The sequence below is a fragment of the Balaenoptera physalus genome (genome assembly GCF_965194825.1).
Source record: "Balaenoptera physalus genome assembly, chromosome: 15".
Lineage (NCBI taxonomy): Eukaryota > Metazoa > Chordata > Mammalia > Artiodactyla > Balaenopteridae > Balaenoptera > Balaenoptera physalus.
In genome coordinates, this window is record NC_138894.1 from 32,184,181 (window position 1) to 32,209,266 (window position 25,086).

General features: G+C 41.5%; 1 protein-coding gene across 4 annotated transcripts in view; it reads right to left on the bottom strand.

The window, feature by feature from the left end:
• Positions 1 to 439: 439 nt before the first annotated feature.
• The window catches only part of STAMBP (STAM binding protein), a 41,755-nt gene continuing 17,108 nt past the window's right edge, over positions 440 to 25,086 (bottom strand). For 3 of the 4 annotated variants that reach the window (XM_082427157.1, XM_082427156.1, XM_082427158.1), the window contains exons 3-10: positions 13,045 to 13,120; positions 12,632 to 12,727; positions 11,129 to 11,492; positions 9,958 to 10,082; positions 8,938 to 9,075; positions 3,347 to 3,459; positions 2,661 to 2,760; positions 440 to 1,097 (exon numbers count right to left, since the gene is read on the bottom strand). In XM_082427157.1, the coding sequence (XP_082283283.1) occupies positions 1,041 to 1,097; positions 2,661 to 2,760; positions 3,347 to 3,459; positions 8,938 to 9,075; positions 9,958 to 10,082; positions 11,129 to 11,492; positions 12,632 to 12,727; positions 13,045 to 13,120 (1,069 nt within the window). In that variant the 3' untranslated portion in view covers positions 440 to 1,040. The remainder of the gene's footprint in view (positions 1,098 to 2,660; positions 2,761 to 3,346; positions 3,460 to 8,937; positions 9,076 to 9,957; positions 10,083 to 11,128; positions 11,493 to 12,631; positions 12,728 to 13,044; positions 13,121 to 25,086) is intronic. The other variant, XM_082427159.1, reaches the window with a different exon arrangement.

Here is a 25,086-nt window from a genome sequence, read left to right on the forward strand (position 1 = left end):
GCTCATAGAAAAAATACAGAATCAACTGCAGCTTCAAACATCTTCCTAGATGTTGCCTAAGTCAGAAAGGAAGAGCCAACACAATAAAACTAGTGGGGTGGGGTGGCATGGGAATATAATCATTTATTTGGAGTATAACCTGGTACTCCAAACAAAGGCTCTATTATCCTCAGCTGAAAGCTTTTAGGGCATAAGGAGGAAGTGAATGGGATGACCGACTTGAGACAGCACCAAAAGAATAGAGATGACTTCACAGTCCTGGAAGATGGCAAAAGGCAGAGAGAAAAGACTGAACAATTAAAAGTGAACTGGGACATACCTTCGATGTTGGTACATCTCAAATTCCATTTTCCCCTCACCTTTCCCCAAATAACCAGACCATTTAGTTAACCTCTCTAGACAATGCTTGATCCAACAGATCATTCTAGAGCACAAAAAATATATATAGTTGTTATTTTATTGTAGAAGAAAAAATATCCCGAAATATTTGTTAAATAACAGTAACTCCTGACAAAATCATTTTTCAGGGTTCTTGGGCCTCACCATCTGGTCAAACGCAGTGAGCTCTCCCTCAGCCTTATGATAAGCTTCATTAATATTGCCATAAACCACAGAAAAACTCAAAGATTTTGTAAATGGCTTCCAAATTTCTGCATAGATGCCCTTAATTAGTCCAAAGGTAAACAATAAACAAGTTGGCAGAGAAGTTAGAAGGATCTCTGAGAGGGAAAAAATGTTAACAATTGGTGAATCTAGAACAAAGGGTATATAGGTGTTCATTACAACATTTTTTCAACTTAATTTTTTAGTTACAGGCAGACTGAAAAGTTGCTTTAGCATGATCATGCTATTTTCCAGATGTGCCTAAAAAACATTCAATTATTTCTTTTCAAACCAGAAATAGAAAATCAGTTCTCCCCCAGGTGATACGTTCTATTCTGTTTTAAAAAGCTTCCAGAGCTTTCTGGAAAGTTTAAATTAAGGGGCTACAGTACACTGATATGGTTTTATAGTTCTTGGGAAGTGTCTGAGTCAGACTCTCATCGAAGGTCTGTGATGGTCACTGCTCTGTCCACAACAGTCACATGGTTGCAGCTCTGCAATAGGGAAAAAGAAAGGGGAAGTCCTGGAAAATTCTGAAAAGTCATCTTTAAAACTCCTTACTTGTTGAAGTCATGGAAGATATCTTTTACTTAACTTCCTGTATGTTTTCTTATCTTTGAAAAGCAAGTTTAAAAGCTATTTACAATAAGCAATTCACTGCCTAACTTCTTATATCTTTTGTATATTGTCATGATACATAAATATATATGTTTAAAAAAAACCCAAACAAACAAACAAAACTCCTATTTACAATGCTTATTCTGGCTAGTGGTTCCCAGGCTGTCAGCCAGACTGCTACTTAAACGGCTGTTATGGTAAGGGGTCTGGGAATTATTACTTCCACCAACCCAGAATCAATAGGCTGTAGCCTGAATCAGTGTGGGCACATATACCTTCATTTATTTTTCAAATGTATGTATATTCTAGAGTCATTCATAAAATATACACTTATTTAAATAACTGCTGAATTCATTGCAGTTTTTTTGGTTATTATGTCAACCGGATAATAAAGTACACCTACTCTCACATAGGGAATACTCCCTCTTGGCATGCATAAGGGGTCATCCTAACTGAAAGCCCAGGCATTTCTGGGGGATTGTGTAGCCTCTGTTTCAACATCCTGGTACCTAGACATTTATTACATTCCAAGGCAGGCTGACCTATTTGTGAACAAGTCTGTCAGAAAGTTCTTTCCCATACTCAGCTGAAAACTGTCATCCCACAGGGTCTTAAGTTTTAGTTCTGGGAGTCACACCCAATACCTTTTTATACAACAATTCTTCTAACACTTACAGTCAGTTCTCAGATTCTCCCTGGGGTTCTCTCTTAAACATCCCCAGTTTCTTTTATGTGACAAGGGTCTGAGTCCCTTTTCCATGTTGCTCACTTTTCAGGGAACCCAGAAGAAATAGTAATACTCCATGGCCAGCATGGAGTGAAGCAATACTATCACATTGGATTTGAGGGGAAAAACTGAAACATACTTATCAGCAACTGAAACTTTTTACTCACAGAATACCACCTGGGGAAAAAAACTTTCTAAGAAGGTCATAAAAATCCCTGTTATCTAAAATCAAATTAAAAGCAAAATTCCAAAATTAAATATACTTTACTTAAGTGGCTTTTTCTTTTGAATTCAAATCTCTTATTGAAGTGCAGGCTTAGCAAGTGATGATGATGAAGGAAAAAACCTAACATTTAATAAGCAAGCTACTGCACTTGGTACTTTCTGTGCATCACTTCATTTAATCCTGTCAATAACCCTATTCAAGTATGTATTATTATTATCATCATCTCCATTTACAGATGAGAAAGCTGAGGCCCAGGAAGGTTAAGTAACTTGATCAAAGACACACAGTCCTTAAGTAGCAGAGCTGAGACTCAAAATCCTTCCTATCCCACACGACTTCCCATGTATGTTTTTATTAGGAAGATTTGGAAAAATAAGTGACAAGGCTGATCTTCTATGTGTGTCACAAAGGACAATGTGCCTCATCAGCTCTGACTGTCTTCCCTGGTTAAAGCACAGCTCCGATTTCTTCTACATAGATACATACACAGAAGAGAGGTGGATCCTTGCTGTGTGGATGAAATCCTTTCTGGCGACAGGAAGAAATCTCCTCTAGTCCGTGGTCAGTTAGTCTAAAGAATCCAGTTCTGAAATAAGAAAAAGCAGGTCTAGAATCAAGCAAAGGTGTCCCCTCAATCACACACACACACACACACACACACCACACACACACACACACAGAGCAGTGAAGAGCTCACTTTGAGACAGCTTCAAAAGTATGCTGGCTCATAGGTCTCTTCTCTGGTGAATGAATCAGAGTTAGAGAATGACTCATCACCACCACCACGCTAGTTTTACTGGGAGAATTCATAGTAAATAACAGGATTTAAAATGAAAAAGAAGTTAATTTTTGGAGATAATCTGTTGGATTTTGAAATTTTCTAATCTGATATCAATCTCTTGAAATTCCTACTGCTTCAAGTCAAACACTTCAAATTTTTTATGTCCTTTTCTTATAAAAGCACCTAGGTTGTTGCTTGGATACTTTTGTAAACAAGTCGAGTAGGTTTATCAGGATATAGGGCTTAAAAGGAAGCCTTTTTAAAAAGCCAATCAATACCACAATCTATGTATTTTATAGAGAACAAGGTCTTAAGAATGGAGAACGTTTCCTCTGAGGCTTTTCCCCAGCTATCTCCTTGCAAAACCCTGAACCGCACCCTAGGTACTTACTCCTGGAACTTGGGGGAACAAACAATGGCTATCGACTCTGGCAACATCATCTGGTAGGAGCAGTGAGTGTGTAGGTCAACACTGGAGAGGAAGGCAGTCTGCGTGGGATGAGTCTGAGAAGAGAAAAAAAGGCAGGGACCCCTTCAGCAAGAATACACAGTCAAGCCTGGCCCATGAGCGAAGGTAGAGCCAAGTAATTCTCAATAACTTGCCATGATCTCCTTACGTACAAAGCCATTAGCAGCCATGAGGAATATGCCTGAAGTTCATAATAAGTAATGAACTTCCTTCCCATCACTGTAAACGAGTATCGTGTAACATGAGTATGTGAAGAGACTCAGTTTCTAATTGACCATCAAGACTTATCTGGCTCCTCACAAGCTCTCTCGACACAATGGAGTCTCCCATACTGGAACAGACAGTACCTGCTGCCCAATACAACAACCTAGTAGAAGTCAAGGACTTAACAAAGCACAGTTAAATGAATGATTCTTCTTCCTGACGGAGGGGTTAAAAGGTCAAGCATGAGTCTGGGGCTCTATAGGCAAAAGTGGCAAAAGCTGTCCTGTGGTTAAAGCATATCTTTCAAGGATATGAGAGGCAGAGGGTTACTGGGATTTCAGAAGGGTAGTTAAATCACACAAAGGACCCTGTCTTATTTGAGAAAAAGACCAAGATATTGAATTTTGAGGGTAATCAGTTAAAGCACCATCTAAATTACATTCAGTTTATCTCATTTGTTTCCAGTTATTTAATGGTTTTTTGTTTTTTTTTTTTGGCCGCGCCTCGTGGCCTGCGGGGTCTTAGTTCCCCAACCAGGTATTGAACCTGGGCCACAGCAGTGAAAGCACTGAGTCCTAACCACTGGAATCCCCCAGTTATTTAATGTTTTATTGTGCATACTCTTTGTACACAAATGGACCATATAATGACTTAACGTTCATCTCAGAGGGGGTGTGAGATAACAAGGATGGAAAAAGAAAGACCCAATATGACTCAAAAAGACCACCAATCTTTACTGACAGAAAAGCACGGAAAATAAATATGTGCCCTTGACCAGTGTTTTCAACCCTGTTGTGCAAAAAATGAAGCTTCTGAGGAACTTGTCAAAAGCACAGGCTCCTGCACCCCACCCTGGAAATATCCATCCTGAGAAGGAAATTTTTTTCTTTAAAGCTCATTAAATGATTCTTATGTGCAGCCTCATCTGAGAAGCACAACTGCATAGAATGCTGTGACCAGCTCATTGTGGAAGAGGTCTGCAATACAGGAACATGTTAGCTGAGTGCTGACAGTAAATCTACACACAGGTCTGCATGGGGAAGGAAAGAACTTTCATGACCACAAGGGAGAAACAGATTCTAACTAATAAGAATATGATCCTATAGACTGTTAGGGACAAACGGCCTGTGCCAACACCCTACATCCCATGGTTACAGCCTGAAATTTTGACTGAGAACAAATAAGACCTACACAAGCTGATGAAGGCCTCCAATCTAAAGTTGGGTTAGTTAGAAAGATGATATACAGACACATAGCAGGGGCTCAATAAATAATTGTTAAACTAAACCAAAAAATCTTGTTTGAGCCTCTGCTCCCCACTAACTACTGCACCTTCTCTCCTTCCCTCTACAGTCACGTTTCTTGAAAAACCAGTTATGCTCACTGTGCCCACCATGCTGGAGACAGAGGCAGGCATTTTTATGAAGAGAAAACAATACACCAAAGGAGCAGAAATAAGTGAGGAGAGTGAATGCTCAGGGCAGCCTGGGTGCCTGGATGAGTAGAGCAACCACAGGAGAGCAATGCCAGCTAAGCCAAGGTGAAGGAGTGCCTTGAATTCTGAGTTGGGGGTTACACAATAGTTGGTGATAAACATGACCATACAAAGTTTTGGACCAGGGAACCTGATTGATAGCTGGCAAGGTACAGAAGGAAGAATTGACCTTTTGCCTTCTCCTCTTGCCAATTTTAGGATCTGAGCAAACGTTATGGTCTGCTTTTGTTTGCTTTTAATCCCAAGTTAGGAAGGAATGCTACAGAAATATCATGGGGAAAAAAAGCTGGAATACTATCAATTTAGGCTCTAAATTCCTTCCTAGCTAGGCCCTCACTGATATTAAAAATCCTTTTACTCATTTGTGGCTAAGATCTACCTGAAGTCTAAACAGAAATTATTCCAAACTTTCCCCCATCTTCTCCAGTTTTTAAACTTACCTGTCTCCTCCTGCTGGGCAGTGGATCTAGACTTCAACCTTGTTGATAGCAAGATCACCTAAAATGAGTTCCCTCAACCCCTCCAATTATAACCTCAAAAATCTCTCTGTATCTTTCTTTCTTCCTTCAATTCTGTCTCAGAGGAGTGAGTGTTTTCTCCCCCATATGAAGATGATTCCCTTTTTGTACTTTTTTTTTTTCTTTTTAATAAATTTATTTATTTATTTATTTATGGCTGTGTTGGGGCTTCGTTTCTGTGCGAGGGCTTTCTCTAGTTGCGGCAAGCGGGGGCCACTCTTCATCGCGGTGCGCGGGCCTCTAACTATCCCGGCCTCTCTTGCTGCCGAGCACAGGCTCCAGACGCGCAGGCTCAGTAGTTGTGACGCACGGGCTTAGTTGCTCCGCGGCATGTGGGATCTTCCCAGACCAGGGCTCGAACCCGTGTCCCCTGCATTGGCAGGCAGATTCTCAACCACTGCGCCACCAAGGAAGCCCCCTTTTTGTACTTTTGATTTAATACTTTCCTATCTTCACATTACCTTGTCTCTCCTGACCTCTGACATCTCCTGCACACGCTCCACTATACTCCACCAGCTCACTGGGCTTAAAAACATGTTCAGGGACTTCCCTGGTGGCGCAGTGGTTAAGAATCTGCCTGCCAATGCAGACGACACGGGTTTGAGCCCTGGTCCAGGAAGATCCCACATGCCACGGAGCAACTAGGCCCATGTACCACAACTACTGAGCCTGCGCATCTACAGCCCGTGCTCCGCAACAAGAGAAGCCACTGCAATAAGACCATGCACCGCAACGAAGAGTAGCCCCCGCTCGCTACAACTAGAGAAAGCCTGCACTCAGCAATGAAGACCCAACGCAGCCAAAAATAAATAAATAAATAAATATATTAAAAAAAAACAAAACAAAACATGTTCAGACAACTATACACAAGAATGCAGATGAACCTTAAAAACTGAGCAAAAGAAGCCAAGCACAAAAGAATACATATTATATAATTCTATTTACATAAAGTTCAAAACCAGGCAAAACTAAACTATCGAGTTTAGGGATACACACTTAGGTGGTAAAGCTATAAAGAAAAGCAAAGAACTTCCAGAAATGTCAAGTGAGGGACTATCTATACCAGAGAGGAAGGGTGACTGGGCAGGACACGGAGGTGGGAGTGTGCTTCTGGCCACGCTCTATTTCTTGACCTAGGTAATGTGTGCACACAGATGTTTGTTTAATGATTCATTAAAGTGCACATTTATTTTATGTACTTTCTTATATATATTTCAAATATAAAGGCTTAAAAAAAAACCAAAATAAAAACAGAACACATTTTCACACTAAACCATAAATCAAGCAAACTCTCTCAACCTGGCTATTCCTTAAGCCACCATTCCATCTCTTTCCTATCCTTTAGTCAGTGCTAAGCTCTTCAAAAAATCAGTATATATTTCACTATCACCACAACCTCAATACCCATTACTTCTTAAACCTTTTTAATCTGCCTAAAACCCACTAAATTGAGGTCATCAATGACCTCATCAAATCCAAAGGGCTCATAGAAGTCTTCATCTCTCTGCAGCATGTGACATAGTTAACATCCTGAAGCTTCTTCTTAAGACGTTCCTCCTCCTTTGGCATCTGTGCCCTAACACTCCCCTCACCTTTCTCTGACATCTCCTCGCTTCATGACTGACTACTCCCTATGCTCCCCTAAGTGGCCTGTCCTTCAAGCTGCCAGTGAATCTCTTCTTGCTCTCCACCCTCCTCCAGTTCCAAGGCTTCCAAGGTCAGCTCTACGCCGAGGTCTCCCGGTTCTCTTTCCCACCTAGACCTTGTTCCCAAGTTCCAACTGCCTGATAATTACCTCCACCAATATAATGTCAAATACTCAGAACTGAAGACACCATTTGCCCCACTTCCAAGTAAGTTCTCCTGCTGGAGCCTGTTTCTGCTTATGAGATGATTAATCATTGCCACCCCCATGAGTCGGGCCTGAAATCTCTAAGTCATCACTTTTACTCATCATCCTCTCTTACTCATTCCCCACATCCTCTGAAATCCTACTTTTATCTCTTCCTTCCCAAATGCACTGCCGTCACCGTAGCTCTCATCATTATTAGATTTTATCATCACGTTAACCTCTTAAATGATCTCCCTGCCTCAACTTCCTCACTGAAAAGCAGAACTATCCTGCCTGTCCACCCAAAACCCTCCAGAACACTGCTCCTAATGTATCATGTGAAAGCTTACCTACCACTGTTTCCTGATATGAACCATAAGCCCCAGAAAACTGGACCACTCAATGCTCCAGGATCACAGTCTGCCTATTCCAATGTTGTCCCCTCCGTATGGAACTCTCCCTTGGCTCACCTTGTCAAAATTCTAGAAAATCACCCCAGGTGTGATCCTTCCCTCTGAATTCCACAGGGCTGTTTGCACCTCTTTAGGCACTTGGCACATTCTGCCTCACATGAAGAGTTATGACTTGTCTATATGTCAGTCTCCTTTATGAGACTAAAATCATATCTTACTCAAATTTGTATCGCCTGGCGGATAAGGTACAAGTTTTCTACTCCCCATGTACTATAACGGGGGATACACAATAAAAGGCAAATATTTATGAAAGGACAGAGGCACACTGACTGCCTCACAGGTCAGTATTTCCCAAATTCTAACATACAAGTGTGTACAATCTTCCCAAATCCAGAAATGAGCTGCCTTGTTTGTATGTAACCCTGTCACACAACATGGAAAACAGCTTGGTCTATGAGAATGAGGGGTTGAAAAGGAATAGAAAGAAAAATTAAGAAGAAATCTTTAGGGATGGAATTATATTTTACCTGAATATGACCAGAAGACTGTTAAGACATGCAGACAGTTGAAAATCTCCTATATTGGTGGCCCTTCTGATTTACGTAAAAGTGTAGGCTGCTTTAAGAAAGACCAAATGGAGGCATCTGAATTAACTTCCTTGGCTCATTTAAAATATTTTGATTTATATACCTTTCAGGAACTTCATTTGTACGAAGTAAGGCATAGCCTCTACCGTCAAGGTCCACATATACTCTAGGCTAGCATCCTATCACTGTTCATGCTCACAGGGGAATTGGGACTTTAGGGAAACAAGTTCATTTCCATTAAAAAATTTTAAGTTAAAAAGCCCTAAGTAATGCCCAGAAATCAATACTGTGGTGCAAGCAGTTAAGTATGCTAGGGAAGTCAAGTCTGCATCCAACAGAGGGAAATACAACCATCTAAATAGTCTGGATACAATTCACTCTGCTCCAAGAAAAAAAATAAGCAGTGTGTTTATAACATCATGTGAGAAGAGGAGACGAACCCCTGGAGAGGTCGGAATTGCTTACGTGAATCCAGCCCAGTGTGATGAGACCCTGCTGATCCTGTATGAGGAAAAGCTCTTCTTCGTTCTCAGTGTTGCAATAATCAGACCCAGCACTTTGCTTGGGGATGAGGACGTGGGTAATGGTAAACTCATTCCTCATCTGTCAAATGAGAAAACAGCCTGTCACAATTCCCTGGCACTTAGGCAACCCCACTCTGTCACGGCAGTGGAAAGTTAAACATCTGTACAAGCGAAGGCCCTTCCTCCCAGCATGAGCCTTCTTCGTGAGGTGAGTCCCTTATGTCAGTCATGTTCACAACCCTGACTGCTCAAGTACATTGCTTGGGGCCCTCTGCAAAGCCACAGATGCCCACAGCCCTGTGGGAATTCCCTGCTGCAGCCAAACAGGTCTACTCATGCCTCTTAAGAAGCTCTGGGTATAGTACCATTTCTCTTCCTTTGTTCATGTCTAGAGTAGCTTCCTTTTACTATTTCTCTAAGCCCTTCCCATCCTTTAAAGCTCAGTTTAAGTCTATTCCACCTTATGTGTTTATTTATTCAGCAGTTAGTAATGGGTTCTTTAAGCACCTCCATTTAATGATCCTTCTTTCCTCATAATTCCTAGTGCTTTTATTGTACATAGTAGTCAGCATACTATCTATCTTTTGGTGTATATCTCCCATCTCTCCAAAGTGCTTGGGTACTTTTTGCGGACACATGCTCTGTGCCTTACATATTTCATATTCCCAGGTCCTGCCATAAAGTCGGTGTTCAAAAGCTGATATACAGGATCTTCCTACCAAGTTTGGAATTAGGTATTTCTTACCACTGGCATTAAAATAATCAGTTCAGTTCAAGGAACTTTGAAAATCAATCAAATACAGGGTCACTAAAATCAAGGTGACATTGCATTATGCTGCCCATGGCTCTTTGGCAGAAGGACTGGCACAAAGAGTAACTGACCCTGGATATCTTCTCTGAGAGTCACAGGAGGCCAAGGGGGAAGAAACAGTCTCAGCTCAGGAAAGCATTTGTCTTTTACCAGTTTTCCACAGAGAATTCCACATGTCTCTACTCCCCGGGCAGTGTTGGCAATGGCCAACTGGAGAAACTGTGGGCAGAGCTTCCCAGGCACCACCACGTGGCGCAGTCCATCGATTGTAGGAGCTGTAATGGAGAAAGAAGAAACGTCTGAGATCATGGGGCACAGCCTCCCCAAGCAGACCTCAGAGTTGGCAGACCTGGGAGAGCAATGCTAAATCACTGGGGTCCTGCAACTGTAGGCAGTGCGTGGGGATCTCATCCTTATGGCAGAAGAAAAAGGGCTGTAAACTCTCTTCTCCAACCTCTTGCCACAGCCATTGGGAGTATGTTATTTCAAGGAAAGAAAAGAGGCTTTAATCATTCAAGTTAACACAAGGGTAAACTACTGCTTAAAAGAAGTTTCTGAGCTATTCAGGAATAATAGTGAGAGACAATCCTGCCGAGTACATGCGGAGAAACCCTGAAGGCCAGGCTTCAAGAGTCCAGCACCCCTTGCCCACTCTTACCTTGTCTTTTTAAGTGGATCTTCTGCGAAGTTGAATTCCTTACATGACTACTTGAAAGACAATTCCCAACAAAAAGATCTATTCTAATAATCAAGGCATACTCATCATTTTGCCGCTATTGTTATTTTCTCAGATAGCCATACATTGGTGAGGGGAGGAAAGACTCAATAGTTTTTATGGCTAGACTGAATTATCACTGACTACATACAATATTTACCTTGACTAAACTCCTTACCAATTAGGAACATTTGCAGGGCAAGCACAATTCAGCAGCTCTTTTTTATTATTTAAAGGTCAGTGGTTGAATTGTAAGGTGGTACTATAAGTCTCAAATTTCCTTTACAAAAGGTCAACAGTGGTCTCTAGTTCACTGAACATTTCAAATCTCTGTATAACCCTTAAAAGCTGAGGGTCTGACTTTCAAGGATGTTATTAGCTCTTCAGAAAATCGACCTGGCGCAGGTAAACTATATGTCTTAAGCAAAGTCCACTTTATAATATAGCTGTGATAGAACACAGTATAGTAATACTAATCAAATGGATTTCTGTGACCAGAGCCTAATGAGTGGGATCATGGAGGGAGTCGTAGTTGAATCTCCTGGAATGACACCCTGTTTGGCTGCAGCTGAGATAGAAGAGGACGCAAGCAAATGAATTCACTACCTTCCGAGTTGCTCAATGCTCCAGGTTTCAAGGATCTATCCACTACAGGTGGCTTGGCAGGCCTTACAGTTGTATTACAGTCCGAAGGCTGTGTGTATGTAACAGGTGCCGTGGGGATCACATCTAGGGAGGGCTTCTCTAAGTCAGGTACCAGTGGGCCGTCCAGGCCAGGGTCCACTTTCCCAAACTCCTGTACAATTTTCAGTCGTTCTTTTTCTAGTTCCTGGTTCCGGATCATCTCCTCGAAGGCATGGAACTGTTCCTGCTCCAACTGCTGCTGCTTCTGTTGTGCCACCCTCTGTCTTTCCTTTTCCAGTTCTTGCTGGATGGCTACGTTTCGGGCAAATTCTTCCTCTTCCTTCTTCTACAAAGAATGAATAGGAGTTAGGCTAACACTTTACACTCAAGTGACTTCACATCTTAGGAGGACAAGGCTTTTCAGCAGGAAGATTGCCCCAAATGTACTTCTGCTCTAGCGTGAGTTCCCAACACGGAATTCATGCTTCCCTTAGTACCTCTACACCCGTGGAACAGCTGCTGCTCCTGTCTATCTAACCACCATACACCTATTCTTCAAAAACAGTTAAAGTCCTGATCCTCTCGGTACCCTTCCCAATGACTTTAACTAATGCATTCTCTTTTTTACCAAAATCTCAAGGCAACTTATTGTCTGCACCTCATAATCTGTATCATACAATTTTAGCCTCTGGTGTGCCATGTATACATTCTGTATTCCAAGTAAGGCTGTGAAACAGAACCAAATCCAAACTTACAACTGCCATGTTGCGGGTCTCTACTGAATTTTAACCCTGAATGAAGCCTCTGAAATTTTTCTGGTGATTGGTCCAATATAGAGTGACATTTTAAACTGCTAAGAAACATCAAGTAACAATCTCCTTCATGAAGGTTTTCACTCACTGCGTACCTTAGAAATACATAGCTGTTCACCTCTCCTCTGATTTTCAACACCAGAGTCCAGAACAGAATTCAGTAGAGTGTACAAAAGAATGTGGAAGTGCTTGCAGTGTGTGTTCTCACCTGACACAGACCAATGACACTGTCGCAGAGCTTCTCATGTGTTTTAACTGACTCTTCCTAACAAGAATCATTTGAAAATAGCTTGAAAAAAAACCCCAATTATTTTAAACAGGTATATCCTATGTTGGATATAATCAAATGTGTATCAAATACCCCAAATTCTCTGATCTAAAAACCCTATACTTTAGTGCGATTTTCATTGTTCTTAGTTAGGTTCTAGCTCTAGACATAGCAGACAAGCAATAGATATTCTGTCCCTCAAGTCATCCTCTTAGATAAGCAGGCTAAATCTGTATTAGAATCCTCAGCCTAAACACCTTTTTTGAGTTTCTGGTCTTTGCCAATAAAGTAAAATATCACATTAAAATCACAAGATCTGCTGAAATATCTATTAGAATCCTAGGTCACAGCCTAAGAAACCAAAATAATTTCCCTTTTCTTTTTTTTTTGCTATTACATACTCACTTTTTCTTCATTATAGTCTATATATTCTTTGGTATATCGTTTTAACAGTTCTGCTTTCAGCTCTTCTGCTTTGGGAAATGCAATCTCCTTTAATTTCTGAGACACAAAATCAAAAACTGGGAGTTAGAACAATTGCCAGCTAATTAAGGTGAGAAGTAAAAAGACTGAAGTCAAGTTGGCAATGGCAACAATGTTTCTAAAAACATTTAAATAATAATTTAAATTTAAATAATTTAATTTAACATACCCCCTACCATACCATACCTGATATTTCGTAACTGATCTAGTGAAATGGCCTTATCTCCTATTTGCAGGATATGATGCTCAGATGCAGACACTGCTACTTATATTTCGGAGTGAGTCTGTGCTTCTCTGAAGCTTTTAGATGGGCAACAGTTAAAGTGAAGACCCACCTTTACTGTGTCTTTCTTTTCAGGAATGACAGCCGACTTGTAATCTCGATGCTTTGGTAGTTTCTCAATAAAGAGCCTAAGGGAACAGATCAGATTGACTGTGATGCAAAGAAGATGTCCAAATGTCCAAAAGACTCTGAAGCAATGCAACTCCCTTACCCTGCAGAGACTACCTGATGGGTTCCCAGGCATGCAGGGGTAACAGGCACACCCTGACAGGCCATGTTCCCCACTCATCTCTAGCCCTGTAAAGAGCAACAGAGTGCTTCCCTCTTCTCCCAAATCACATGTGCAGCAGCACCAGACTCCTACAACAAAAACGATGGGGAGGAAAAAGCCTATCCTGTGCCCCAAAATACACCTCCAAAGAGATTCTCTTCTTGTTGTGACAGTAACAGGCTTCCAAAGGAAAAGGCCTCTCACAAATCATTCTTCAGAGAACAGTTTGGCAGCCAAGGGCAGGAGGCTAAGAGAAAACCCACATTCTATTATTCTATTAGTTAGAAGTACTCTGTGTGACCTTTAATGCTGGCTTTTCTTCTTTGGGATTCATGTTCCTTCAAAGAAGAATATTCCTTGCACCAGATTAAGCACTGAGATGCTTAGACAGTTCATGTGTTATATGCGTGTAATATGTGCACATTACATGTGTAACGTGCATTATGATCTCTGATGAAAAGTGCTTAGAGAAACATAAGTGCTAGATTTCCTTTTTCAGTTCTTGTCCTTGGCTGTAAAGCTCAGTGGGAAAAATAAACTGAATCAATTCATAGACCTCTAACACTTATGATGTCTACTTGGGGACGGTGAAAATAAATAGAAGTTCAGTAACTTGTCATAGCCAAAATGGAGGGTTCAGAATTCAATGCCAGCAGGCCGGTTCCAGAGTCTACTCTTTCAACCACTATATCGTACTGCCTCCTCATGGCTCCTGGAATGTCCAGAACTGTTGGAGGGGTTCTGAACAAAGATGTCTTTCAATAGAATTAGGTTGTAATAAACACAAGCTGAGACCCAAAACAAATAAATTGAGGGTAGCTTGCCCACAGCCACAAAACACTGTTACGTAGTTGGGATTAACTGACTCTTTTTCACTTTCTGCCCATGGGTAGGAGGAAACAAAGGAGGAAGACTCAGTAAAGGGAAAAGAAGACGATCCCCACCAAAACACACCCTCTATAGATGAGTCGTCCTCCTTCTGTTCTAATTAGGCACATGAAAATTTCATTTCAATACAATTTCACAAGACCCCTCAGGCAGGGATGAATTCCAAAAACAAAACAATTCTAAAAATTGTCCTTTGGGTTCATGAAAAATGAATTAAAAGTTTCCTTGAAGTCTATACTTAAAACAAGCACAGATTCATTTTTCAACCATAAAGTCCTGAAGAGGATATTAGGATAAATAAGGCATAGATCTTGTGCTCAAGAGACCTATTATTCAGTAACTCGAAAGACCAAGGTACATGTTCACTACCTTCAGCAGGCTGAGTGTGCTTTGTATTGAGGCCTCAATCAGTCAAGAAAGTAACATGTCATATAAACACCACACTTTATTTTCATTTATGCTCTCAGCCTGAAGGACTGTAAAGTCTCTGAGGCCAGAGATTTCTGTGTTTCATGCTTCTTTGTATATTCCTCTAAAGCCAGCACAGTGCCTTGTATAAAGAGGCACTGAAAAAATATCTGATGAATAAAATTGTCTTAAAACCTTTGGATGAGCTGAGTGAATAAACAAAGTGCAAAAAAGTATATATAACATGCTACCTTATATGTAAGAAAGGGGAAAATTATATATAGGCACACCTCAGAGATACTGTGGGTTCGGTTCCAGACTACCGCAATAAAGCAAATGTTGCAATAAAGCGAATCAAATAGTTTTTTCATTTCTCAGTGTATAAAAAAGTTATGTTTACACTACAGTGTACTCTATTAAGTGTGCAATAGCATTAGGTCTAAAAACATATACACTTTAATTTAAAATACTTTATTGCTAAAAAATGCTAAGAATCATCTGACAATGCAGGGTTGCCACAAACCTTCAATTTATAAAAAATGCAGTATCTGCAAAGTGTAATAAAACAAGGTATGCCTGTGTGCATGTATATATATTCATTTATTTTGTTTATAAGTATATAAAGTAACACAGGAAGTATATACAGAAACTAGCAAAAATAGAGGACAGGGGAAATAGAGTGGATGAGACAAGAGTGGGAGTGAAAATTTTCACTATATACCTTTTGTTTTATTATTTCGATATTGAACCATGTAATAAAAACTAGCTTATAAGATAAAACTCCCAGACCTGAACATGAATACCTTTCTCTTGTTTCAGTAACTGTAGTCAATTTTCTGAATGGGGACATATGGGCAGAAGCATCTCCTGAAAACAGAATGGGCAGCATAACCCACTGCCCACACTGGAGGCAACAGAGCTTGGTGGTTAGGAGGGCAGGCTCTGGAGCCACCCTGCTTAGGTTCAAATCCTGGCTTTAAGCACTTACTAGCTGTGTGACCTCCAGCACCATCCCTCAGTTTCTATATAAATTATATATACAGAGACAAACTAGTACTACCTGATAGGGCTGCTATGACATTAAAATAGATTTTTAAAAATAAATAAAATGCTGAGCACAGTGCCTAGCACATAGCCAACATCTGCTATATGTTTATATGCTTGTTTTTACTAATAAATAAAAATGTGAGCAAGAAGAAGAGATGAAGATGTTAACACCAGGGTTAGAAATTTTCTAGGCAGAGAATAGCTGTGGCCCAGATGTATACTGTTCTCCGGGTTATATCTGGTTGCAGCCTACAGACAGGAAATGTACCAAAGCAAACAAAGATGCATTGGCAAAACACAAGCAAAACAACCTAATGGAACAACAGAAAAAAAGAGATACACAGAAAAGTAAATAAAAAGGTAAATAATTATATAAAATGGTACTCAACTTTACTTATATATGAAAGAAATTCAAATTAAGATGAGATATCATTTTCATCTATCAGATTGGCAAAGGCTTAAAAGTTGATTACAATCAGTGTAGGCAAGGGCATAGAGAAATGGGTATCCTTACCCACTCTTAGCAGGACTGTAATTTGATAATACCTTTTTCCTTAGGGGAGGAAGGGGAGTGGGAGACAAGTATTCAAAATTTAGAATGTGTATATCCTTTAAACTCACAGTTCCACCTCTATGAATTTATCCTATAATAATACAAAAATATATGTATAAGACTGTTCAACACAGCATTGTTCATAAAAGTAGGGCAACCTGAAAACCTAAATGACCATCAGTAGGGGATTATTTAATAAATTATGGTGTACCCAAATGTGGAAAAACAACATAACCATTCACTCTTTCCTTCAACAAATATTTACTGAGCATCTACTATGGGGTCAGGAATTATTATAAAGGCTGGCGATTTGGCAGTGAATGTCGCAGTCACAAATTCCTCCCCACCATAGAGTGTACATTACAGTGGGGGAACAGACAATAGACAAAATATAAAATATTATAGATAATCAGTGCTAGGAAAAAGTCATTAATAGGGAAGGGGAATAGAAGTGACAGGGAAGGGATTGAGCTTTTAGATAGGGCAGCTAAGGAAGGCATCACTGAGAAAGTAGCAGTTAAGTAAGGACTGGAAGAGTAAGCCATGACGATATCTGGGATAAGACTGTTCCAGGCAGAAGAAACAGCCCTAAGGCAGAATGAGATGCTGGATCAATGTGTCCTGATACGGAAAGATATGACTGTTAAGAAAGCAAATTGTAGAAAAGAAAATATTGTATGATCTCGTTCAGGCTTTAAGAAAAAAGGATAAAGACATGAGCCCATGTGTTTGCATGGGCATATTTTCTTAACAAACACATAAACACACAAGAAACATAACAGTGATTACCTCTGGCGAATGGGAATTTTCTTTTCACTTTAATATTTCCCTTGCTGTATGGCTTGAAAAAAATTTGCTTTAATCATGAACAAATATTACTTTTGTGTAAAAATAATTTAAAAAGTCAAGCAGAAATTCTATAACATGGATGTATTAAGGGCTCTAATTTCTTCCAATCTTAAAAGTTAGTCATCAAAGTGAGCATGAGCACAAATGAAAACCCTCTTCAGTCCATAAGCCCCAATCCTGGTGGTAAACATTTTCAACACAGGTGACAGGCCATTTTCAGAAAGCAGGTCTGTGTTGTAGGGGGCTCACACAGCAGACAGGAATTGCCTAAGTCCTCTGTAACTCTCTTCTATGCAGCCTAGTCGATGACCATAAAAAGCTGTGAAAGAATCCACCGCCTGGATTACTGTCTGTGCTCACCATGAAAATATGTACTGATTTAATATGTTGAAGATCCTTCTTCTATACTGGGGTCTGCAAAAGGCAAAGCATTCCTACAGTAGGGGAAACCTCTGAGGGGGGAGAAATGTGCTTGAGATCATTAAGACGCCTGAACTGCTCAAGAGAAAAGAACAAACATGCCCTTTAAAATCCTGAGTTAAAGTATGCAAAAAGGTCTAGAACAATGACTCAATAGTGGGGGGGAGGCAGAAGAGTGGTGAGGTAGAGGCCTACCCTCTTCCCTCCTCTCTCCTCAGTGTAATAACTGCCAAAGTGAGCCGTTGTTAACTGAAGGAATATACCAAGTAAACTGCGGTAGAAAAACTGACCAAGAATACTGAGCTAGAAGTTTTTTTGCAACTCCTAGGGCTTGTCAGTTCACAGAATCAGAGTTAGGGCCTTGAAGATATCTGCAGGAAAAATGAAGGTAGCTACATTTATTGATCCAGGTCTAGCCAATCCAACAAAGTCCCAAATTAAACCCCAAATCTAACAAGTTAAGTAATACATTCTACCCTCCTCTCACTCACCTCTCCTCTAGGCCTCGTTCCTCATGTTAAATGGCCCTATAAGCAGAACACCACATACAGGAACAGACTCCCCGAATCGGTCTTGCTGTTAACACTGATATTCATATCACTCAAAGTAACACCAAATCACAGAAAAAAAATCAACTTCTTAAGCATCCGTGTACCGTTAATCCTACTCCCTCTTGCTTATATAAGAGTTTATTTCTACACTGAAACTCTCTTTTCTGTACCGTTAGCCTCTCCTTCTCCACAGTATCCTTTCCATCAGCAAAAAATAAGCTCTAGAATCTCCCATCTTAAAACACATGCGGGGCTTCCCTGGTGGCACAGTGGTTAAGAATCCGCCTGCCAATGCATGGGACACAGGTTCGAGCCCTGGTCCGGGAAGATCCCACGTGCCACGGAGCAACTAAGCCCGTGTGCCACAACTACTGAGCCTGCGCTCTAGAGCCTGTGAGCCACAACTACTGAGCCCACGTGCCACAACTACTGAAGCCCGCACGCCTAGAGCCCGTGCTCCACAACAAGAGAAGCCACTGCAATGAGAAGCCAGAGCACTGCAACAAAGAGTAGCCCCCGCTCAATGCAACTAGAGAAAGCCTGCGCACAGCAATGAAGACGCAATGCAGCCAATAAATAAATAAATTAATTAATTAAAAAACAAACAAACAAAAAAATAAATAAAATTGCCTTAAAAAAAAACCACACACACGCACATTCATGTACTCCTTGTCCCCTTCAATTACTTCCTCAGTTTTCCACTTTACTTCCTATCCAACTTCTCCAAAGAGCTGTCTATGCCAGGGCTTGGCAAACTACGGCTAGTGGGTCAAATCTAGCTCGCCATCTGTTTTTATAAACAAAGTTTCATTGGAGCACAGCCTCACCCATTCATTCGTGTATTATCTACGGCTTGCCTTCACACTACAAAGCAGAGGCTGCAACAGAGATCAAATTGCCTGCAAAGCCAAAAATATTTACTGGTGTTGGGTGCAGCCACTTTGCCCTAGGAACTCTGGTCTGAAGTGCTGGGGGCAAGACCTCTACACGGGGCACCCTGTGAGCAAATGAAACTAGATTAAGCACGAAGGAAAAGAAAAAAAAGGATCGCTGACTGAAAAACTACTGACAGGGAGGACCTTCAAGATGGCGGAGGAGTAAGACGTGGAGATCACCTTCCTCCCCACAAATACATCAAAAATACATCTACACGTGGACCAACTCCTACAGAACACCTACTGAACGCTGGCAGAAGACCGCAGACCTCCCAAAAGGCAAGAAACTCCCCATGTACCTGGTTAGGGCAAAAGAGAAAAGAAAAAACAGAGACAAGAATAGGGACGGGACCTGCACCTCTGGGAGGGAGCTATGAAGGAGGAAAGGTTTCCACACACTAGGAAGCCCCTTCACTGGAGGAGACAGGGGTGGGCGGAGGGAAGCTTCAGAGCCACGGAAGAGAGCGCAGCAACAGGGGTGCGAAGGGCAAAGCAGAGAGATTCCCGCACAGAGGATCGGTGCCGACCAGCACTCACCAGCCTGAGAGGCTTGTCTGCTCACCCGCCGGGGTGGGCAGGGGCTGGGAGCTGAGGCTCGGGCTTCGGTCGGATCGCAGGGAGAGGACTGGGGTTGGCGGCGTGAACACAGCCTGAAGGGGGCTAGTGCACCACCGGTAGCTGGGAGGGAGCCCAGGAAAAAGTCTGGAACTGCCTAAGAGTCAAGAGACCATTGTTTCGGGGTACGCGAGGAGAGGGGATTCAGAGCACCGCCTAAACGAGCTCCAGAGATGGGCGCGAGCCGCCGCTATCAGCGCGGACCCCAGAGACGGGCATGAAACGCTAAGGCTGCTACTGGCGCCACCAAGAAGCCTGTGTGCGAGCACAGGTCACTGTCCACACCTCCGCTCCCGGGAGCCTGTGCAGCCCGCCACTGCCAGGGTCCCGTGATCCAGGACAACTTCCCCAGGAGAAAGCACGGTGCGCCTCAGGCTGGTGCAACGTCACGCCGGCCTCTGCCACCACAGGCTCGCCCTGCATTCTGTACCCCTCCCTCCCCCTAGTCTGAGTGAGCCAGAACCCCCTAATCAGCCGCTCCTTTAACCCCCTCCTGTCTGGGTGAAGAACAGACGCCAGAGGGCGACCTACACACAGAGGCGGGGCCAAATCCAAAGCTGAACCCTGGGAGGGACCTGTGCGAACAAAGAAGAGAAAGGGAAATCACTCCATGTAGCCTCAGGAGCAGCAGACTAAATCTCCACAATCAACCTGATGTACCCTGCATCTGTGGAATACCTGAATAGACAACAAATCATCCTAAAACTGAGGCCGTGGACTTTGGGAGCAACTGTAGACTTTGGGGTTTGCTGTATGCAACAGACTAGTTTCTGATTTTTATGTTTATCTTAGTATAGTTTTTAGCCCTTGTTATCATTGGTGGATTTGTTTATTGGTTTGGTTGCTCTCTTTTATTACTTATTATATTTTTTTATTTTAATAATATTTTTTAAAATTATTTTTTATTTTATTTTTTTATTTTTTTTCTCCCTTTTCTTCTGAGCCGTGTGGCTGACAGGGTCTTGGTGGTCCAGCCGGGTGTCAGACCTGAGCCTCTGAGGTGGGAGAGCTGAGTTCAGGACATTGGACTACCAGAGACCTCCCTGCCCCATGTAATATCAATCAGCGAGAGTTCTCCCAGAGATCTCCATCTCAACGCTAAGACCCAGCTCCACTCAATGACCAGCAAGCTCCAGTTCTGGACACCCCATGCCAAACAACTAGCAAGACAGGAACACAACCCCACCCATTAGCAGAGAGGCTGCCTAAAATCATAATAAGTTCACAGACACCCCAAAACACACCACCGGACGCAGTCTTGCCCACCAGAAAGACAAGATCCAGCCTCATCCACCAGAACACAGGCACTAGTCCCCTCCACCAGGAAGCCTACACAACCCACTGAACCAACCTTACCCACTGGGGGCAGATACCAAAAACAGTGGGAACTACGAACCTGCACCCTGCGAAAAGGAGACCCCAAACACAGTAAGTTAGGCAAAATGAAAAGACAGAGAAACACACAGCAGATGAAGAAGCAAAGCAAAAACCCACCAGACCAAACAAATGAAGAGGAAATAGGCAGTCTACCTGAAAAAGAATTCAGAGTAATGATAGTAAAGATGATCCAAAATCTTGGAAATAGAATGGAGAAAATACAAGAAACGTTTAACAAGGACCTAGAAGAACTAAAGAGCAAACAAACAATGATGAACAACACAATAAATGAAATTTAAAATTCTCTAGAAGGAATCAATAGCAGAATAACTGAGGCAGAAGAACGGATAAGTGCCCTGGAAGATAAAATAGTGGAAATAACTACTGCAGAGCAGAATAAAGAAAAAAGAATGAAAAGAATTGAGGACAGTCTCAGAGACCTCTGGGACAACATTAAACACACCAACATTCGAATTATAGGGGTCCCAGAAGAAGAAGAGAAAAAGAAAGGGACTGAGAAAATATTTGAAGAGATTATACTTGAAAACTTCCCTAATATGGGAAAGGAAATAGTCAATCAAGTCCAGGAAGCACAGAGAGTCCCATTCAGGATAAATCCAAGGAGAAACATGCCAAGACACATATTAATCAAACTATCAAAAATTAAATACAAAGAAAAAATATTAAAAGCAGCAAGGGAAAAGCAACAAATAACATACAAGGAAATCCCCATAACGTTAACAGCTGATCTTTCAGCAGAATCTCTGCAAACCAGAAGGGAGCGGCAGGACATATTTAAAATGATGAAAGGGAAAAACCTACAACCAAGATTACTCTACCCAGCAAGAATCTCATTCAGATTTGAAGGAGAAATTAAAACCTTTACAGACAAGCATAAGTCAAGAGAATTCAGCACCACCAAACCAGCTTTACAACAAACGCTAAAGGAACTTCTCTAGGCAGGAAACACAAGAGAAGGAAAAGACCTACAATAACAAACCCAAAACAATTAAGAAAATGGTAATAGGAACATACATATCGATAACTACCTTAAATGTAAATGGACTAAATTCTCCAACCAAAGGCCAGGTAATGTTAACAAAGATCCTGGGAGTCTCTGCTTCTGACAGGATCACTGTATTCCCGTGTAGGGAGCACCAGAAGCCTGGGAGCCACCAGGGCCTGCACTGCTCAGTGCACCTCTCAGGGCAGCAATGCCAGGCTCCCACCTCACTGCTCCATTCAGCTGCAACCCTCCCCACTGGGTCCCATCATGCCTTTTTAAAAAGATTCTGTATAATGAGTGGAGAGCAGAGAGGTATATTTAGTGGCCTCACTCAGCACTCCAGAATCATCAATATGGAGCCTCTGGATCTCTCCCAGATGCCAGCTCCCACCAACACCTGCACTCGTTCTTCTGTTACAGTTAGAATTAGGGTCAGGATGGGGGGTTGTTAGGAGGGAGAGCATTCTGACAGAGCGTGGGTAAGGTCCCATAGTGAGATGCAATATGTATAGAACTGAAGGAAGGCCCAAGTGGCTAGAGCACAGAAAGCAAAGAGCTGAGTGCACAAGCTGAGGCTAAAGAGCCTGGTAGGGGCTACCCTACAGAGAACGCTATGCACCAGAAAAAAAGAGGTTCACATTCTTAACCTAAAATCAGTAGGAAGATCTGCAAAGATTTTTCAGCTGACTGTTGACATGATTGCATTTGAAAAAGACCTCTGGCTACTTGGTGAAGAAAAGATTGCAGGGTTTCTCAACCTCAGCACTATTGACACTTTGCGATGGGTAATTCTTTGTTGTGGGGGGCTGTCCTATAGGATGCTGCTAATTATAGGATGCATCCATTATAGGATGTTTAGCAGCATCCTTGGCATCTCCATGCTAGATGTATCCACACATGGAGTTGAGACAACCAAAGTCTCCAGACATTGCCAAATGTCCCCAAGGGGCAAAATCAACCCTCATTGAGAATCACTGAATTAAGGAAGAGCAAGAGAGAATGACGGAGACAACTGGTAGTTTCACCGTAGCCCAGGTAGCAATTATGGTAGCTTAGAATTGAGGAGGTGGAAAAGGAAGGAAGTGAACTGATTAGGGTTAGGATTAGGGATTAGGGAGACATTTAGGAAGTAAAGTCAATGATATAGGTTGCTTGGTTGAAATGGAAGGAGAAAGTGAGAGGAATTAAGGAGAATGAGTGGTTCTGGCCTAAGCATACAGGGAGGTGCTTAGTACCATGAGCTAAGATTCCAGGTAGATCCTAGATTTTGAGCCAATGTAAAAGTGGAACAAGACTTTTGGAAGTATTAGGATATGTGAGTATAATTGTACATGAAGGAGGAACATAAATCATTAGAGACCAAAGGGCAAACTGTAGTATTCAATTACATTGGTAGCCCCCAGTGAACCATGCCTCCTGGCATTCATGACCGTGAGTAGTCCCTCCTCTTGAATCTAGGCTGGCTCTGTGACCTTTAACTAATGGAATATGGCAAGAAAAACATTCTGAGACTTCTGAGCCCAGGTATTAAGAAGGCCTGGCAGCTCCCACATTTGTGCCCTAGGTTGGTCATTTAAGAAGTTAGTGGCCATTTAAGAAGTCTAAGTACACTGAGACCACCATGCTGTGAGAGGCCCAACCTTGCTATTTGGAGAGGCCACATGGAAGATAAGTGAAGCCCCTTGCCAGTGGTCCCAGCTAAGCTTCCAGTTTACAGCACCAACTTGCCAACCATATTTATGAGGCCACCTTGGAAGTGCATCCTTCAGCTCCAGTCAAGCCATCCATGTGAGCCAATGTGCTGGCCCCATCAAGCCCTGTCCAAATTTCAGAATTATGAGCAAATAAGTTGTTGTTTTAGGTCGGTAACTTTGAGATGCTTTGTTACACAGCAATAGATAACTGAAACAGCCTCTCTAAGGCTCACTTTTGCCTACTGTAAATTAGAAATAATAATAATACCTACCTCAGATTTGTTGTAAGGGTAAGTTAAATAATGTCTGGCACTAGAAGTACTCAAATATTGCTATTTTTATTCTTGTAGGCACCAAAAAGAGTGCTTAATAGTTGATAATTTTATTGCACAATATTGATTAATACTGTTAATATTAACAGAGCAATTGTCACCTTCTCTGACTGCCCTATATTGAACAGAACCTCTCAGTCACTCTGCTCCCTTCTTTGCTTCACAGCACTTATCACCACTTGAAAAATATATTTTTATTATCTGTCTTCAACACTAGAATAAAAACTCCATGAGAGTTAAGACTTTGTTTTGTTCACTGTGATATCCCAAGTGTCCTGTCACATATATGGTCAAAAAATATTTGTTGAATGAGTAAAAAAAAAAATCTCCAACCAAAAGACATAGACTGGTTGAATGGATACAAAAACAAGACCCGTATATATGCTGTCTACAAGAGACCCACTTCAGACCTAGGGACACATACAGACTGAAAGTGAGGAAAAAGATATTCCATGCAAATGGAAATCAAAAGAAAGCTGGAGCAGCAATTCTCATATCAGACAAAATAGACTTTAAAATAAAGACTACTACAAGAAACAAAGAAGGACACTACATAATGATCAAGGGATCAATCCAAGAAGAAGATATAACAATTGTAAATATTTATGAACCCAACATAGGAGCACCTCAGTACATAAGGCAAAGGCCATAAAAGGGGAAAATCGACAGTAACACAATAATAGTAGGGGACTTTAACACCACACTTTCACCAATGGACAGATCATCCAAAATGAAAATAAATAAGGAAACACAAGCTTTAAATGATATATCAAACAAGATGGACTTAATTGATATTTATAGGATATTCCATCCAAAAACAATAGAATACACTTTCTTCTCAAGTGCTAATGGAACATTCTCCAGGATACATCATATATTGGGTCACAAATCAAGCCTTGGTAAATTTAAGAAAATTGAAATCGTATCAAGTATCTTTTCTGACAACAATGCTATGAGACCAGATATCAATTACAGGAAAAACACTGTAAAAAATACAAACATATGGAGGCTAAACAATACACTACTAAAAACCAAGAGATCACTGAAGAAATCAAAGAGGAAATCAAAAAATACCTAGAAACAAATGACAATGATAACACGATGACCCAAAACCTATGGTATGCAGCAAAAGCAGTTCTAAGAGGGAA